Source organism: Trachypithecus francoisi, unplaced genomic scaffold, assembly GCF_009764315.1.
Source record: "Trachypithecus francoisi isolate TF-2019V2 unplaced genomic scaffold, Tfra_2.0 Lachesis_group21, whole genome shotgun sequence".
NCBI classification, from domain to species: Eukaryota; Metazoa; Chordata; class Mammalia; order Primates; family Cercopithecidae; genus Trachypithecus; species Trachypithecus francoisi.
In genome coordinates, this window is record NW_022681467.1 from 42,315,308 (window position 1) to 42,333,779 (window position 18,472).

General features: G+C 44.2%; 1 protein-coding gene and 1 long non-coding RNA gene across 2 annotated transcripts; one reads left to right on the forward strand and one right to left on the reverse strand.

The window, feature by feature from the left end:
- Positions 1-698: 698 nt before the first annotated feature.
- Positions 699-6,316, reverse strand: TP53RK (TP53 regulating kinase). Its single transcript, XM_033186632.1, has 2 exons — positions 5,725-6,316; positions 699-3,540 (listed from the first exon to the last, which is right to left on the reverse strand). The coding sequence occupies exons 1-2, from the start codon at positions 6,005-6,007 to the stop codon at positions 3,062-3,064; spliced, it is 762 nt and encodes a 253-aa protein (XP_033042523.1). The 5' UTR covers positions 6,008-6,316; the 3' UTR covers positions 699-3,061.
- LOC117068875 lies at positions 6,120-13,908 on the forward strand. Its single transcript, XR_004431266.1, has 3 exons — positions 6,120-6,258; positions 13,227-13,310; positions 13,712-13,908. It is a non-coding gene; the product is annotated as an uncharacterized LOC117068875 (long non-coding RNA).
- Positions 13,909-18,472: the final 4,564 nt, after the last annotated feature.

Sequence of the window (18,472 nt, forward strand, 5' to 3'; positions counted from 1 at the left end):
ATTCCCTTTCTTTCAACTACTAAATTTCTGCTCTTCAACTCACTCTTTGTGGGTCCATGTCCTTGATCTCCATGACCATGAGACAACGAACCGCGGGTGTTCCCCCAGACAAGGCTGCTTCTCCACTGCGCTCCCTGCCTTGGTGGCTGCCAGGTCCTGTGCCAAGCAGTTGGAGAATGCTCACCACGGCTTCCACCCTGGCTACCGTTTTCACTGGCCCAGCTGGTTTTGGTCGCCTTCTCACTTCCAGGTTTCTTGCTTCCACTCTTGCCCTCTATGGTTTTCTGCCAGCAACCAATGCAACTCTTTCAAAACAATCAGGTGTCACCCTGTTAAAAACCCTGAGTCCCATTAAGAACAAAACCCAACCTTGTAACAGGGCCCCTGCAGGATCCGGCCCTGCCTCTCCCATCGCATGTTCTGCTCCTCCTCCTTGCTCACTGATGCCAGCCACACTGGCCTTGCTGTCGGGGATGGTCCTTCCTCACCAACTTCGCACACCACAGCCTGCCTGGGATAGACTCCCTTCATCTCCCGTGTTTCTAGTTTTCCTTCACATCTTCACTCATCACGGTCTGAAACTTTCCCCAGGAAAGTAAGCTTCATGTTCCCCTCTATTAGATCTCCAGTGCCTGGCACATAGTGAGTACTAGTGTATTACTCACGCTGCTAATAAAGACATACCCGACATCGGGTACTTTATAAAGGAGAAGTTTAATTACTCACAGTTGAGCATGGCTGGGGATGCCTCGGGAAACTTACAATCATGGCAGATGGGGAAACAAACACATCATTCTTCATATGGCAGCAGGAAGTGCCAAACGAGGGAAAAGCCCCTTATAAAACCATCAGATCTCATGAGAACTCACTATCACGAGAACTGCATGGAGGTAGCCGCCCCCAGGATTAAATTACCTCCCACTGGGTCTCTCCCGTGTCATGTGGGGATTACAGGAACAATTCAAGATAAGATTTGGGTGGGGACACAGTCAAACCATATCAACGAGGGCTTTGCTGATTTAATGCACATAAGCCAACCATACCCCACAAAGTAGGTACTAGCCTTATAGTACATGTGAGGAAACTGAGGAATGAGGCATCTCATTCATGTTGGGAATATTAATTGAAAAACTTGTCAGCTCCTGTGGTCCTTGGAGTTCCTTGAAAATAATGTTATATGCCAATACTTATTACTGTGAAGATGCACCATATCCCATATCTCTTTTGTCAGTGGAAAGAACACAGATTTGGAGCCAAGTAAAAGTACCTTTTGCCAACTGTGACGTCTAGGACAAGCTCCCACCTTTTGGGGCCAGTTTCTCCATCTATAAAATGAGGACAACGCCTAACTTAAGAGTTATTTTAGATCCAATATAAAAATTCCCAGCCCAATGCCTGACATGCAGTAAGCAGGCAATGATACTATTTTTCCTCTCTACTAGTCACAACTACCCAGGAAGGGAAGTTTTCACCATCCCTGGCCATCTACCCCATGCTGGACACTTGGGGAGTGCTGACTGTGATGAATGAAACAAACAGGGTACTGGTCCTACTATTACAGAATGTTTGCTTCATAAGAACAGGCACTGACTGTATCATCTCTCAACACAACGGAATGAAGCTAGGAATGAGTAACAAAAGAAAAACTGGAACATTCACAAATGTGTGGAAATTAACAGATTTCTAAACAATCAAGTGGTCAAAAAAGAAATCACAAGGGAAATCAGAAAATACTTTGAGATGAATGAAAACAAAAACACAAAATACCAAAACTGAGAGTGTGTGATGAAAAGTGTGCAGAGAGAAATTCACAGCTGTAAATGTCTATATTAAGAAACAAGACAGTAACTATGTGAGGTGATGGGTGTTAATTAGCTCGGCTGTAGTCATCATTTCATGATGTATATCAAAACATCACATTATTTTTTACTTTTTTATAAAAATAAATTTTCTTACAAAACAACAGGCGCTATGTCTGTCTGGCTCACCATTGTACCCAATACCCAACAGGGTGCCCAACATAAAAGGTACCCAACATAAAAGGTACTCAAAATATGTTTGTTGATTGGAGTTTACAAGGAAGAAAGGTATTTTATTATACCTCCCTTCCATTCCCACCCACACACAGCTTCTTCTAAGAAGAGAAATTGAGGCTGGGCAAGGTTAAAAGCTAGCTCCTGGTACCTTTGCATCCACACTCAGCTTACCTGTACCTTAAACCAGACTTCATCAAACTTCAGTCTTCACAAGTCACTTCACCATTTTTGCTCTACCTACTTATACCTGTGACAGAAATCAACTCAGTTTGCTTACCTGCATACACTTAAAAGGAACTTTATTATATCAATCACTTGTCTTAGAAGGTAACCACAAAAATACAAAGCAATAAAAATAAAAACAATGTTAACATGAATTTCAGTTGCCTGAAAGCTGTAAGTCTGCTTTTTTAAAAGAGAAATTGGAGTTAAGCAGATTTTTCATTTTTTGATCATGACCCTGAAAGAGAAATATATTTGACATCAAAACTCAGTACATATTCTTGTCTACATATACATGTGAAAGTTTCATAAAACAATACACTGATATTTTCTATGCTGCAATTCTATTTCATTTTTTAAAATGCTGGTTGTATCCCATTAAACTGGTTTCAAAATAAACATATCATGTACACAACAAAGAAAACACTGGATTAGAGGGCCAGTAAGCTCAGTGAGTATCACCGAGACTTCATCCTTGTCTCACAAGGACTAAAAAGAGAGTAACATTCTCATTATGTGGTTCAACACCACACCCATATATCTGAGACATACATGTCACAATCTGGGAGAAGCCTGTCCTAGATTTACTTTAAATACCCAATTCTGCCTAGAACATGACTTAGACACATAGTAAGCTCTTGAGTAGAGTGAAGTGCAGATGATAATGACACCACAGGCACGATCACACACCACTTAAAAATATCTTAATACCTTTACTTAGATCTCATCTCATACTTTTACCATTTCTTCAAATTTACTTTGAAAAAAGAGCTTCACTGTGTGTGGCTGTCATACACATTTTTCTACCCAACCATGGACCTCTTTCTTCCTCTCAGGCGCACTTCATCTAATTTTTTTAGCACTGGCCTGGCCTTTTTGGAAGAGGTGGAGTAGCTCTTCAGAAAGGCTTCAAATACAGTTTCAGTATTGGGATGGGTACTGAGGAAGGCCTTCTCCAGGACATAGAGGTCTACTCCCTTATCCTCTGAAAGTGCCGAAATGAAACTCAGCCCAAAGTCTATGAGGACAATGTTCAGCTGTTCCAGGGGGGGTTTCAGGAGCATGTTGGAGGTGGTGAGATCACCATGAATGAGGTCTTCATCATGCATTCGAGCCAAAACCTGCCCAATTGTCTTGGCTAAGTTGGAGAGACTTTGGGGAGTTTTTTCAGTCTCCATAGTAGACTGAATATAATCTCGAACAGTCACTGAGCCTTCAATTTCTTCCATATATAAGCAGTTGGAAGCATAGTCCACAAAAAAGACAACTGGGGCAGATATTCCTGAAATCAAGACATAAGTGGTTATTGGGTTGGATTTTTTTTTTTTAATGGATAAACTTAATCTTCAAAGATTAAGCCAGTTTTTCCATCTATATCTACTTATTTCAGGACGATATAGGAATGCTACAGGAAATGGTATAACTGAATGGAATATTCCCCTGCTCATGCCCCCTGCAGGACTATACATGGGACCACCCCACAGCTAAACTGAGGAGGCCATAGCTTCCTCCTCCCTTCCAAACCATCCTTTCTCACTTAACTTCATTTGTCACACTCACTCTCTAAAAAACAAAACAAAGGCCGGGTGTGGTGGCTCATGCCTGTAATCCCAGCACTTTGGGAGGCTGAGGCGGGCGGATCACTTGAGTTGAGGTCAGAAGTTCGAGACCAGCCTGGCCAACAGGGTGAAACCCCATGTCTACTAAAAATACAAAAATTAGCAGAGCGTGGTGGTATGCACCCATAGTCCCAGCTACTCGGGAGGCTGAGGCAGGAGAATGGCTCGAACTCAGGGGGTGGAGGTTGCAGTAAGCCGAGACTGCGCCACTGCAGCACTCCAGCCTGGGTGACAAAGTGGGACACTGTCTCAAAATACAAAAACAAACAGCAAGGCACAGCCCAGTCAGAGCAGTTTCTACTGATGAGGACACAAACAGGAGGCCAAGCAGTGTGCTGGCTTCGAGGTTCATCTTCATAGTCAGAGAGGACAGGGTTCAAATCCCAGCTCCTTTTCTTATTAGTTGTCCAATCTAATCTTAAAATTACATTAACTTCTGGGCCGAGGCAGGTGGATCACGAGGTCAGGAGATCGAGACCATCCTGGCTAACATGGTGAAACCCCATCTCTACCAAAAATACAAAATATTAGCTAGGCGTGGTGGCGGGCGCCTGTAGTCCCAGCTACTCTGGAGGCTGAGGCAGGAGAATGGCGTGAACCTGGAAGGCAGAGCTTGCAGTGAGCCAAGATTGGCCACTGCACTCCAGCCTGGGCGACAGAGCGAGACTCCGTCTGAAAAAAAAAAAAAATTACATTAACTTCTCTAAGCCTCAGTTTCTGCTACTATACAAGGAACAACAGCTCCAATAAACTCAAATGAATTTTTAATGAAAGTCAACCAGGCTCAGTATACTTTTGTAGACAGATGTATCAATGGGGATACAGTAATAAACAAGCCAGCTATAATACAATCTCTGCTTAACGAAACATATCATAAGAGGCTGAAAACAGAAATATGAACACACAAATAACTTCATGAAATATTCGGTCTCTGAAAGGGCAGTAATGTGTCTGCTTGTTGGCTACTGAATGTCCCCCCTGCTAGATCTCCCAGCACTTAACAATGTCCTGGCAGCCACAAGTACCTTAAAAAGACTAATAAAAGAAAGAAAGGCAAGAAGCGTAAAAGTAAAAAGCCAGTACTTCTGAGTCAGAGGCATACGGAGCTGAGGGCCTGGACCGGCCACTTAGTAGCCGTGTAACCTTGGGCAAGTTACTTCTCTCCGTCACTTTCTCATCTGAGGACAAGGTTGATGGCGCTGGCGCACAATAATGAAAAAATAAATAGGCAATTTAATGAAATCCGACACTTATTGAGCACTATGTGCCAGGCACACATTCGAACATAATACATTGCACACATACCTCCTCTAATGGTCACAACATCCCTATGACATGGATATTGCTACTATGTCTCCCATTTTACAGGTGAGAAAACCGAAGTCGAGAGGCTAAATAACTTGTTGAAAGGCTACATAAGAGGCAGCAGAGTTATTATTTCAACCCAGACAGCCTGGCTCCAGTGGGGCAAGTACTTGTAATTACATGTTTCTTAAAACTAATAAATGAAAAGATACTGATCGAAAACTGAAACGAGTCAAATGGGGAAATCAAGGCTCAGGGAAGTTAAACATGTTCAACGTTGAATAATAATGACAGCGTCCAAATTTGAACCTGGTAGAACGGCCCAAGGACAAACGCTTGACGCTGCAAGGCCACGTGGTTTCTTAAGACTTAACGAATGAAGAAAGGGATGAAAGAATAACACTTTCGAAAGGCCGGCCACGGCAGAAGGCACAGAAGTAGAAACTGAGGCAAATCGAGGCTCGGAGCGCAGGAGAGTCCCTCACCCGCCCAAGCCCCCAGAGCCTCGGGGCCGCCCACGCCAGGATCCGGGCCCACCTTACCCGCGCGGCGGCAGCGGAGGAGAGCCCGCGCTTCCTGCACTGTTCGCCGCCGGCCAAGCCGCGCCTCCAGCGCCGGGTGCCGGTAGCCCTTGGGGAAGCGGTGCTTGATCACCGCCGCGCGGCCCTGGAAGCGGCCGCGGAACACGCGCGCCTCGGCGCCCTGCTTCACCAGCTCCAGGCCGCTCAAGAAGCGGCTGCTTCGCTCCCGGGCCGCGGCCAGAGCCTCAGCCTCCGGCGCGGGCTCCTCGCTATCGTCCGGGGCAGCAGCTCTGGCCGCCGCCATGACTGTGCTCGGCGCTACAGCTCCGACCGACCAGCTCTCTCTGAAAACTGTCGCGATGCTTCGGATCGCTTCTGAAATCCTGGTACTTCTTCGGTTACCCGAACGCTTCCGCCCCGGACACTTCCGGCCTGTGAGTCGTTACGCCTCCCAATCTTTCGGCTCTCTGAAGCCTTGGGTTCCCTGCAGGAAGGGCTCTTGTGGCCCCGCCTTCCACCTCTTCGGCTATCTCCGTACACGTTCGGCAACTCTCGGTAAGTGGCCCTTCCCGACTCCTTGGCTCTCCGGAAATCTTCGGTGACTCCCGCAACCGGCTTTGGGAGACCACCTCCCAGTTGGTCGTCTCTTTCCGGAAAACTTCGGCTGCTCTCGAGAAAAACGTCGGACGCTCTTTGCTCACTTAAGGAGTCTCCTCCTGGACAGGTGCACCCTCTAGTAGTGTCTTTTTGGAACACCTCTTCCCCTAAATCCTAAATTCCCCCCAAAATGTACTCATACTAGTCAGTGTCGGAAGGGTCAGACAATGAACCTTGTTTCCGACATCCTCTTAAGTGCTAGGATAACTACCATTTAGTGCATTCAGAAGAAATAAGATTAAATGATGAAAATCCTTACAGAATAGAAAATTGAGACTCAGAGAGGGCAGTGGGGGTGGTGGGATGGGGCGGGGAATGGGGGCTGGGGAATCCAGGAAAGTTTTCCGGAGACAGAACCTAAACTGAATTGGGAGGAATTAAACATTTTCAGTTTCAACCTGTTTCATTACAAAGCTAATAACACAGGCTGTAGCAAATTCTTACAGTACGGAACTTTGCGCACACACACACATATAAATAAACTGCTCATCCTCGTGACACCGCTGGCCGTTAGTTTCTTTCCAGAATTTTCTTTTATTCAGTGCGCACACTCACATATCATTGTGGCCTTTTTTCTAACATAAATGACATCACGCTGTAGGTTCTTTTGCAACTTGCTTTTCATTTTCCTAAACAATTTATCTCGGACTATATTCCATATCAGTACATACAGAACTACCACATCCTTCTACTTGGTCAGGCAGTTTCTTGTTGCTAAGCAGTTGTTTCCAGTTTGTTGTTTTTCAGAAAAACACTTTACTTACTATTGCCAGTTTATTATAAAAGATAGTATAAAAGATAAAAATGGACAGCCAGATGAAGAGGTACATAAGGAAAATTAAAAATTGTACGTATTTATCATGAGCAACATGTTTTGAAATATGTATACATTGTGGAGTGGCTAAATCCAGCTAGTTAATGTTACCTAACATACTCATCATTTTGGGGGTGAGGACACTTAAAATCTATTATCTTAGCACATTTTTCAAGAATACAACCCATTGTTATTATCTATAGTCACCATGTTGTGCAATAGATTTCATGAATGTTTCCTCCTAACTGAAATTTTGTGTCCTTTGACCAACATCTCAAAATCCTCCCAATCTCCCTCCCCCTGCCCCAGCGCCTGGTAACCACCATTCTACTCTGCTTGCATAAGTTCAACTTTTCTTACCTTCCTCATATAAATGAGATCATGGGATATTTGTTTTTCCGTGCCTGGCTTATTTCATTTAACACAATGTCCTCCAGTTCCATCCATATTGCTGTAAATGACAGCATTCCATTCTTTTTAAAGGCTGAGTAGTAGTATTCCATTGTGTATATAAATGTACCATATTTGTATCCATTCATTTATTGATGGACACTTAGATTGAGAATTGCGAATGATGCTGCAATTAACATGGGAATGCAGACATCTCTTCAATATACTGATTTTGTTTCCTTTGGATATGTACCCAGTAGTAGGGTTGCTGGATCATAGGGTAGTTCTATTTTTAATTTTTTGAAGAACCTCCATACTGTTTTCCATAATGTCTGTACTAATTTACATTTCTATTAATGGGGTACAAGGGTTCCCTTTTCTTCACGTCCTTGCCAACATTTTTTATCTTTCTTATGTTTTGTAATAGCCATTCTAACAGGTCAGAGGTGATATCTCATTGTGGGTTTAATTTGCATTTCTCTGATGATTAGTGATGTTGAGCATTTTTTAAACATACCCGTCGTCCATTTTTATGTCTTCTTTTGAGAAATATTTCTTTTGATCTTTTGCCCACTTTTAATTCAGGTTTTGTCCTTTCTTACTATTGGATTGGATTCCTTATATATTTGGATGTTAACCCCTTATCAGATGTGTGTTTTGCAAACATTTGCTCCCTTTCAGTAGTCTGTCTTTTCACTCTTTTTTCTTTTTTCTTGACTGGTCAGAAGCATTTTAGTTTGATGCAATTCCATTTGTCTATTTTCACTTTTGCTGCCTGTGTTTTGAGGGTCATACACAAAAAATCATTGCTCAGACCAATGCCATGGCATTTTGTCCCTGTTTTCTTATAAGAGTTTTATAGTTTTCGCTCTTACATTAGACTAAAGTCTAACCCATTTTGAGTTGATTTTTGCATATGATGTAAGATAAGGGTCTAATTTCTTTCACATGAATACCCCAGTTGTCCCAACACCATTTATAGAAAAGACTGTCCTTTCTCCATTACGTGTTCTTGGCACATTTGATGAAAATCAATTGACTATAAGTGTGTGGATTTATTTCTGGGCTCTGTATTCTGTTCCATTGGTCTATGTGCCTGTTTTTATGCTGGTGGCATGCTGTTTTGATTACTATAACTTTGTAGTATATTTTGAAGTCAGGTAATGTGATGCCTCCAGCTTTGTTCTTTTTGCTCAAGATTGCTTTGACTATATGGAATCTATTATGATTCTATATAAATTCTAGAATTTTTTACTTCCACAAAAAATGTTATTGGAATGTTGATAGGAATTACATGGAATCTGTAGGACATTTTAACAACGTTACTCCTCCAGTTTTGTTTCTTTTTTTTTTTTTTTTTGTCTCATAAACAGTGCTGCAGGAGCAGGCTTATCCAGCCATCTTTGCACACATGAATGAGTGTTTCTGAGGACATCTTTCTACAAGTGATATCGCTGGGTTGTAGGTGACAAGCACTTTGAAACTCGGCTCCTCAGCCAAACTACCCTTCCAGAGTTTTGTGCCTATTTATGCTTCAGTCAAACTCATGTCTCGTTTTCTCATATCTTCATCTTCATTGAGTTTTTCAGGTGCTGGAAAGCTCAGTCGGGGGTGGAGTGGGAGGGTGCTCAGATTCCAGGCAGCGAGAACAGACACAGGGTAGGGTTGGGTTGGACAAGAACCAGCAGCTCCACATGGCTGGAGCAAGTTGGCACTGGGAACAGGCAGGGAGCTGAAAGAACAAGGACAGTGGCCTGGTCCCAGAGGATTTTTCTTGCTGGAAGAGAGGTGCTGTGAGCCTGGGGTGACTGCACCAAGCATGGTCCTTTGAGACCTTGACCTCTGGCCGCCAAATATGCAGCTGAGCTCTGGGTAGAATAGCCAAGCAGTAAAGGGGAGGGAGGCTTCTACTTTTTAGCCCTTTCTGAGCCTGAAAGAGAATCTATGACCTCTTCCTCACTTCCCACCCATCAGCACCAGATGCCCATTCATTCATTTATTCACTAATTCATTTAGTATATATTTATTGAGTAACTACTATAGGCCAGGCACTGTGCTAGGCCCTGAGGACAGAGCTGTAAAGAAAATAGAGAATCATTATTACTGCCTTCAAGGAGTTTATATTCTAGTGGGTGGAAACCGACAATAAACAAATAAGGAAAACGTGTCATTGACAGGGGCTAGCAGGAGATAAGTCAAGCAGGGAAAGGGGATGGGAAAGATGACGTGCATCTGGGCTTGCCAGGGACAGCCCCAGTTTTTGCCTGTTACCCTGGAATAACTATCATTAGTGCCCCTGCCTTTTTTTTGAGATGGAGTCTCACTCTGTTTTCCAAGCTGGAGTGCAGTGGCATGATCTTGGCTCAGTGCAACCTCAACCTCCCGGGTTCAAGTGATTCTCGGACCTCAGCCTCCTGAGTAGCTGGGACTACAGGTGTGTGCCACCATGCCTGACTAATTTGTTTGTATTTTTAGTAGAGATGGGGTTTCACCGTGTTGGATAGACTGGTCTTGAACTCCTGACCTCAGGTGATCCGCCTGCCTCGGCCTCCCAAAATGCTGGGATTATTGGCATGAGCCACCACACCCAGCCTAGTGTCCCCTCTTTACTCTCAAAAGCATCCAATTTTGGATGATACAATATATGTTTACCCTATGAGTAGTAGAGTGGGGTGGGAGGGAATGATTCAGTTTTATTTTATTTTATTTTTTATTTTCATTTTAATTGAGACAGCATCTTGCTCTGCTGTCCAGGCTGCAGTGCAGTGATGCAACCTCCTGGGGCTCAAGCAGTCAATCCTCCTACCACAGCCTCCTGAGTAGCTGGGACCACAGGAATGTGCCACCACTTGCAGCCAATTGTTATCATTTTTTGTAGAGACAGGGTCTCCCTATGGAGTGCAGGCTGGTTACGAACTCCTGGCCTGAAGTGATCCTCTTGCCTTGGCCTCCCTCCCAAACTTCTGGGATTACACATGTGAGCTACCATGCCTGGCCTAATTTTAAATAAAGTGGTTGAGAGGGTGTCCACGAAAAAGTGACATTTGAGCCCTGTGAATGGATTCCTGGGGGAAGATCTTTCCAGACAGAAGGGGCCCCAGAGAGAAAGTGTGCTCGACATGTTTGAGGAAGAGTGAGTTATTTAACCTCTCTGTGCTTTAGTTTCCTCATCTGTAAAAGAAGATTGTAGATAATATTCACCTTGTAGGGTTTATGTTATGATTAAATGAGTAACGAGGTAAAACACATAGAACTGTGCTGGACACATGATACGCACTTCGAAATGGAAGCTATGATTATTATGGAGTATTTAGTATGATGACAATTAAAAATGGACCCCCCAGGATCCAACCACTGCTCCTTGGCGGGGAAGGGGCTTCCCATTGTATGGTGTCTTGGGGGACACAGAAACCACCTCCCACTGTAGAAGCCTCTCCTTTGCCCCATCCTTGTGTGGCTTGCAACAAGAACCCTGACTTGTACCACCACTGAGTGGAGGTGTGTTGTGGTTACTGTATTAATTAGCTAGAAAACAAAATAAACTGCTGTAACAAAGTAACCTACAAATAGTGGCTTAAATATGAGAGAGATTAATTCTTGCTTATGAAACAGTCCAGATCTGTTATTCTCAACTTGTTGCTTCCTCCTTTGAATCTGCTCCACTTGTTGCCCTCTCCACTCAGCAAAAAGGGCAATGACAACCAGGAAAAAGAGATCAACCAGCTAAGAACTCGGCCCAAAGTTGCATATGTCACTTCCACTCTCATCCTATTGGCCAGAACTTAGTCACATGGAAGATGCAAAGGAAGCTGAGAAGTGTATTCTTTAGCAGGGCAGCCACGAACTCAGCTAAAACCCTGCGTTATTATTACTAAAAGGAAGTAGGGGAGGAATGATACTGGGGGACCATTAATAGAGTGCAATGGTTTTGATATTTGAAACTGCAAGTAACATCAGTCAACTAATTAGCTTAATTGGCATAAACAATAAGTTCATTTATTATCTCCCAAAATTTCAAGAGGTGTGACTGGGTGTGGTGGCTCATGCCTGTAATCCCAGCACTTTGGGAGGCTGAGGCACATGGATCACCTGAGGTCAGGGGTTCGAGACTAGCCTGGCCAACATAGCAAAACCCTGTCTCGACTAAAAATACAAAAAAATTTGCAGAGCGTAGTGGCCTGTGCCTGTAGTCTCAGCTACTAGGGAGGCTGAGGCAGGAGAATCACTTGAACCCAGGAGGCAGAGGTTGCAGTGAGCCGAGATCACACCATTGCACTCCAGCTTGGGCAACAAGAGCAAAACTCCGTCTCAATAAATAAATAAATAATTTCAAGAGGTGGAAGGTCCCAGCTGTCATTAGATACCAAGGACACGGGGTCTTTTCATTCTTTCCACCAGCCTCAGCCTGTTGTTTTGGTCCTTATCCTTGTCACCTTTTGATCTCAAGATGGCTGCCAAAGTTCCACACATTATCTGAAGACACAAAAACATTTGGTTCAAGAAGAGGGAAAGTACCTCCTGTATAGTTCTCTTTATTTGGGAGAAAAAATCCTTTGCTGAAGCCTCTCGTCTCCCCATGACACTTCCCGTAAAGGGCATCGGTCACAGTTGACTCATGTGTCTTTGGCTTAGCTACAGAGGAAGCTGGAAAAGTGAGGATCTGGCATCTTCAGCCTTTGAAGATGGAGATGTGTTCTACAAGCAATGAGCAAGGGAGCTGGGCATAGCTATTGGAAAGGCAGCCACAAATGGCTGGCACACTGTGACTACCCACCAACATCATTTTTCTGAATTTCAGTTTAATCATCTTCAGAATGGGGATAATTAGTTCTACTTTGGCAAGTGCTTATAAAAATTAAACAAGATGTTCAACATAAGGGTGCCTGGTGGATAGCAGACACTCTTCATGTGTTCATTTTCCTTCCTTCCACCCCCCAGTCATTGGGGCGCTGTTTGAAATACCAAAGAGAAGCCCCTTTGGTCTGAGGATTGCTATGATACCAATGCCTTGAGCTCTGCAGTACTTAGGTTTCATTCATACACGAGGCAGGTCGCTTTTTCAAACATAAGACCCTTTCTGTTGGCATAATGTGGTTTCTAGCACCTTTCATCAGCCCAGACTACGCAAAACCTACCCAGAACCAATTATATTTATAACTCCCAGTTTCCCAAGTTTGTGGCTTCATTATCAGAATTGTTAGTGTCCACATAGTTGTCTCTATGGTTACCAAATTCATCTGAGCCCTTGCCTTAGCAATCTGCATGAAAACATACTTACAAGACCCAGGCTGGCTATGGTCAGACTAGTTCTGGCTTCTGTGGTAGGAAACTCAATTTAAAGCCTTTCAGTGGCTCCCCCACTGCACTTAGGATAAAGCTCCGATCCTTATTCAGCCCAGGAGGTCCTGCATGATATCCCTGCATCCTCTTCCAAACTCATCTCCCATGAAACTCCTCCTTCTCCTTGGTCTCTGCTTTTTTTTTCTTTTTTAAGAAACAGGGTCTCACTCTGTCACCCAGGCTGGAGTGCAGTGGCATGATCTCAGCTCACTGCAGCCTCAAACCCCCTGGTCTCAAGCGATTCTCTGGCCTCAGCCTCCTGAGTAGCTAAGACTTCAGGCATGAGCCACCACACCTAGCTAATTTTTGTATTTTTTTGTAGAGATGGGGATCTTACTGTGTTGCCCAGGCTGGTCTCCAACTCCTAGACAACTGTAATCTCAAGAAACACCAGGAGAGGAGTGAGGTAAGGACAGGAAGGCAGCTAGTGAAAGGTGAGCCCATTTCCACTCTGGGCAACTAAAGCTGAATCCCACTGGGGAACAGAAGCCAGTGTAGATGACGCAGGCCTCAGACCCAAGGGGCAAGGGAGCTGGGTACTCAGACAGCAGTCGTTGATTGAGGGTTGTTCCCAAGAGATGTTACTTTCTCTGTGCTCCTGGCCTGCCACAGAGCAGCAGAGCAGGGGCAGAGAGAACCCAAATGCAGTTGCCAGCTTGACTGTCAGCCATGAAGGGCAAGGCATTCAGGGGACTGAGCACAGCACTGCCAGTGACTGCCTAATGGGGATACATTTTGCATTATTCATCGCTATGGTGGCTGCAAATGACAGAAACAAGCTTAAACACAAAAGGAAATTTATTTTAGATGCAGCTGGACCCAGGGGCTCACACGATGTGTCTGGCTGCCTCTCAACATTGCTTTCCTCTTCGATGGCTTTATCTCCAGCAGTGCTCCCCTTCTCATGATGAGCTCCACATCAGCCAGCCCAGCAACCCCAGCAGAAAGGACAGACCCTTCTGTACTGGTTTCTCATTGCTGCTGTAACAAATTGTCACACACTTAGTAGCTTAAATGTCTTTTTTTTTTTTTTTTTTTTTTGAGACAGGGTCTCACTCTGTTGCCCAGGCTGGAGTGCAGTGGCACGATCAGGGCTCACTGCAGCCTCAACTACCAACCCCCGCCCAGGCTCAAGCAATCGTCCTGCTGCAATCCCCCCAGTAGCTGGGACTATAGGACTACAGGTGTGAGCCACGATGCCCTGCTAATTTTGTGTATTTTTAGTAGAGCTGGGTTTTGCCCTGTTGGCCAGGTCTCAAACTCCTGAACTCAAGCAATCTGCCCGCCTTGTCCTCCCAAAGTGTTGGGATTACAAGCATGAGCCACCATGCCCAGCCTTAAGTGACATTTATTATCTTACAGTTGTAGAGATCAGATGTCTGACTTGAGTCTCACTGGGGGGAAATTGAGGTGTCAGCAGGGCTGTGTTCCTTTCTGGGGGCTTTAGGGAGAGAAACTGTTTACCTGCTTTTCTAGTTTCTAAAAGCTGCCCACATTCCTTGTCTGATGGCCCCCTCTCTCTGTCTTCAAGGCCAGCAACATCCGGTCAAGTCCTTCTGTGTGAGGACATTCTGTGTTGCTATAAAGGAATACCTGAGGCTGGGTGATTTATGGAGAAAAGAGGTTTATTTTGGCTCATGGTTCTGCAGGCTGTAGAAGAAGCACGACACTGCATCTGCATCTGGTGAGGCCTCAGGAAGCTTGCAATCATGCAGAAGGTGAAAGGGGAGCATATGTGCCACATGGTGAGAGACGGAGCAAAGAGAAGGGAAGAGGTGCCAGGTTCTTTGAACAACCAGATCTCACATGGACTAATAGAGCGAGAACTCACTCTTGAACACGCAGCGGGCACCAAAACATTCATGAGAGATCTGCCCCCATGACCCAAATACTTCCCCTTAGGCCCCTCCTGCAACATTAGGGGTCATATTTCAACATGAGATTTGGAGGGAATACACATCCAAACCATATCACCTTCTCAGGCTGCCATCTCCCCAGCTCTCTCTCCTGCCTCCTTCTTCCACTTTTAAGGATCCTTGTGATTACATTAGGCCCACCCAGCTAATCCAGGATCATCTCTCCAAAATCTGCTGACTAGCAACTTTATTTTTTTGAGATGAAGTCTTAACTTACTCTGCTACCCAGGCTGGAGTGCACTCTGTTCACTCCAACCTCCGCCTCCCAGATTGAAGCAATTCTCCTGCCCCAACCTCCTGAGTAGCTGAGATTACAGATGTGTGCCACCATGCCTGGCTAATTTTTGTATTTTTAGTAAAGACGGGGTTTCGCCATGTTGGCCAGGGTGGTCTTGAATCCCTAACCTCAAGTGATCCACCCGCCTCAGCCTCCCGAAGTGCTGGGATTATAGGCTTGAGCCACTGCGCCCAGCCTGACTAACAACTTTAATTCTATCTGCAACCTGAATTCCCCTTTGCCATGTGACCTGATATATTCACAGTTTCCAGAGATGAGAATAGGAACGTCTTTGTGGATTTTTATTTTGCCTGCTACACTTTTTGCCCCCAACAGTTCTAGCAAAAATCCCAGGATCGATTTTCATTGGTCTGCCTTGGGTTACATGTTTCTGAACACACCACTGTAGACAAAGCAATGGAAAAGACTGATTGGCCAGATCTGGTCATGTGGAAAGGGGAGGTGGGGCCAGCCCCATTGGAATTCACATGGAGAGTGGAGGAAGTGTGACTCCCCAAGGGAAAATCTGAGTGGTCTTACCAGGAGAAGGGATAACGAATATCAGGCAGGCAAAAGTCCGAGATGCTCACTACAGGTCAGCAGGCCAGAATTTCCTGTTGTGGAAAGAAGCTGATACATGCTTAGAATTGTAATGTTGAATTTTAAATTAAAAGAAAATGTCGGCACTGTTCTAGGTGGTAACAAGCCTGCATCACTGCAAACCTCCAATAAATATAACCACATACATCGCCTTGTGCACGACTCCAAAGTTGTAAGAAAAATGGGTCAGGTATTACAGGAATTAAGACTTGAGCAGTGATAGGGAATTAGGCAAGAGTACAGGGAAAAAAAGCAAGAAGTGATGAGGAGAAATGTCAGCCTCCTCCATACACCATACTCGTAAAATCCAGCTCCAGAACATTAGATTTCCCTTTATTTGAGTGTAGTGGGATAATATATTTTTAATAATGATTTTTTAAAAGTACATCTTTATCCTACTACTGTTAAAACATACTAGAAATGACTTGGTTCATTTGTAGATAACAGAAAGACTCACAATAGCAGTGACTCAAACAATCTTGCAGTTTATCTTTGAAGTACAGAGACAGTGGGGCCAGGCCTGAAATGGTACATCACGGAGTTAGGAACCCAGATTTCTGCTGTGGTGTTGCTCTGCTGGTGCGATGACTCATGCCTGTAATCCCAGCATTTTGGGAGGCCGAGGCAAGTGGATCACATGAGCCCAGGAGTTTGAGACCAGACTTGACAATGTGGCAAAGCCCCATTTCTTTTTTTTTTTTTTTTTTTGAGACGGAGTCTCGCTCTGTCACCCAGGCCGGAGTGCAGTGGCTGAATCTCAGCTCACTGCAAGCTCCACCCCCCGGGTTCACGCCGTTCTCCTGCCTCAGCCTCCGGAGTAGCTGGGACTACAGGCAACCACCACCTCACCTGGCTAGTTTTTGAATTTTTTTTTTTTTTTTAGTAGAGACGGGGTTTCACCGTGTTAGCCAGGATGGTCTCGATCTCCTGACCTCGTGATCCGCCCGTCTTGGCCTCCCAAAGTGCTGGGATTACAGGCTTGAGCCACCGCGCGCGGCCACAAAGCCCCATTTCTACAGAAAATACAAAAAAATTAGCCCAATGTGGTGGCACACGCCTATAGTCCCAGCTACATGGGAGGCTGAGGTGAGAAGATCACTTGGGCCTGGGGAGGTCAAGGCTGCAGTGAGCTGTGATTGCTCTACTGTACTCCAGCTTGGGCGACAGAGCGAGATCTTGTCTCAAAAAAAAAAAAGAAAGAAAAAAAATCCCACTCATAGCGCTTCATTTTAAGGGAGAGACAGAGTAAACAAATGAGAGATACAATGTGTTAAGGATGATAGTTATGTTCCTTAATTGTGATGATGGTTTCACGTAATGGTGGTTTCACAGGTGTAAATGTGTGAAAATTTGTCAAACTGTACACTTTAAGTATGTGCCACTTATTATATGTCAACTGTGCACCTGTTAAATAAAATTTAGCCTAAAGCTGCCTCCTCACCTATTTCTAGTTCAGCCTAAAAGTTTCCTTGTACATAATGAACTATGACCTAACTAGATGTGTAACAGACTGCAACTTACCCTTGTACCAGTCACCGAGTTTTGGCCAATCAGTGGTGGCCAACTGTTCAAACTGTGTTCAAATAAGACAAATGCCAAGGTGTAACCAATCCAATTGTTTCTGTACCTTACTTCCGTTTTCTCTTATATCACTTTCCTTTTTCTGTCCATAAATCCTCTCCAACCACGTGGTAACACCTATTCTGGTTTAGGGGGGCTTCCCAATTCACAAATTATCCTCTGCTGAATTAAACTCTGTTAAATTTAATTTGTCCAAAGTTTTTCTTTTAACACTTCAATAAAGCATATATATATATATATATGAAGAAATGAAGACAAAAACCACGCTTATCCAGAAAGATACCAAAATGTAACTAGGTTTTTGTTTCTTTGAGTCTTGTTCCAAATACGTATTATTTTTAACATATGATGTTCTTTAATGTGTCATATATTGCTATTTTAATAAAGAGCTCCATTTTTGTTTTTGTCTTTAAAAAAAGATATACAGTGTATCAGATGGTGATAAGTGCAACAGAGAGAAATATGCAAAGAAGAGATACAGAGAGGGTTGGGAGGGAGTTATAAATGGGAAATGAGAAAACAGAGAAAAACAGTAGTTAAGATCTCACAGTGGCTGGGTGTGGTGGTTCACACCTGTAATCCCAGCACTTTGGAGGCTGAGGTGGGCAGATCACTTGAGGCCAGGAATCCGAGACCAGCCTGCAACATGGCAAAACCTAGTCTCTACTAAAAATACAAAAATTGCTGGGTGCAGTGGCAGGCACCTGTAATCCCAGCTACTTGGGAGGCTGAGGCATGAAAATCTCTTGAACCTGGGAGGCAGAGGCTGCAGTGAACCGAGATCGCGCCACTGCACTGCAGCCTAGGTGACAGAGGGAGACTTTGTCTCAAAAAAAAAAAAAAAAAAGAAAGAAAAAAAATCCCACTCATAGCGCTTCATTTTAAGGGAGAGACAGAGTAAACAAATGAGAGATACAATGTGTTAAGGATGATAGTTATGTTCCTTAATTGTGATGATGGTTTCACGTAATGGTGGTTTCACAGGTGTAAATGTGTGAAAATTTGTCAAACTGTACACTTTAAGTATGTGCCACTTATTATATGTCAACTGTGCACCTGTTAAATAAAATTTAGCCTAAAGCTGCCTCCTCACCTATTTCTAGTTCAGCCTAAAAGTTTCCTTGTACATAATGAACTATGACCTAACTAGATGTGTAAACAGACTGCAACTTACCCTTGTACCAGTCACCGAGT

Excerpts from the sequence above, each read along its gene's own strand:
- TP53RK (XM_033186632.1), bottom strand. The coding sequence starts at position 6,007 with ATGGCGGCGGCCAGAGCTGCTGCCCCGGACGATAGCGAGGAGCCCGCG. Across the intron at positions 3,541-5,724 it reads CCTCCGCTGCCGCCGCGCGG|GAATATCTGCCCCAGTTGTC; the intron begins GTAAGGTGGGCC and ends TCTTGATTTCAG.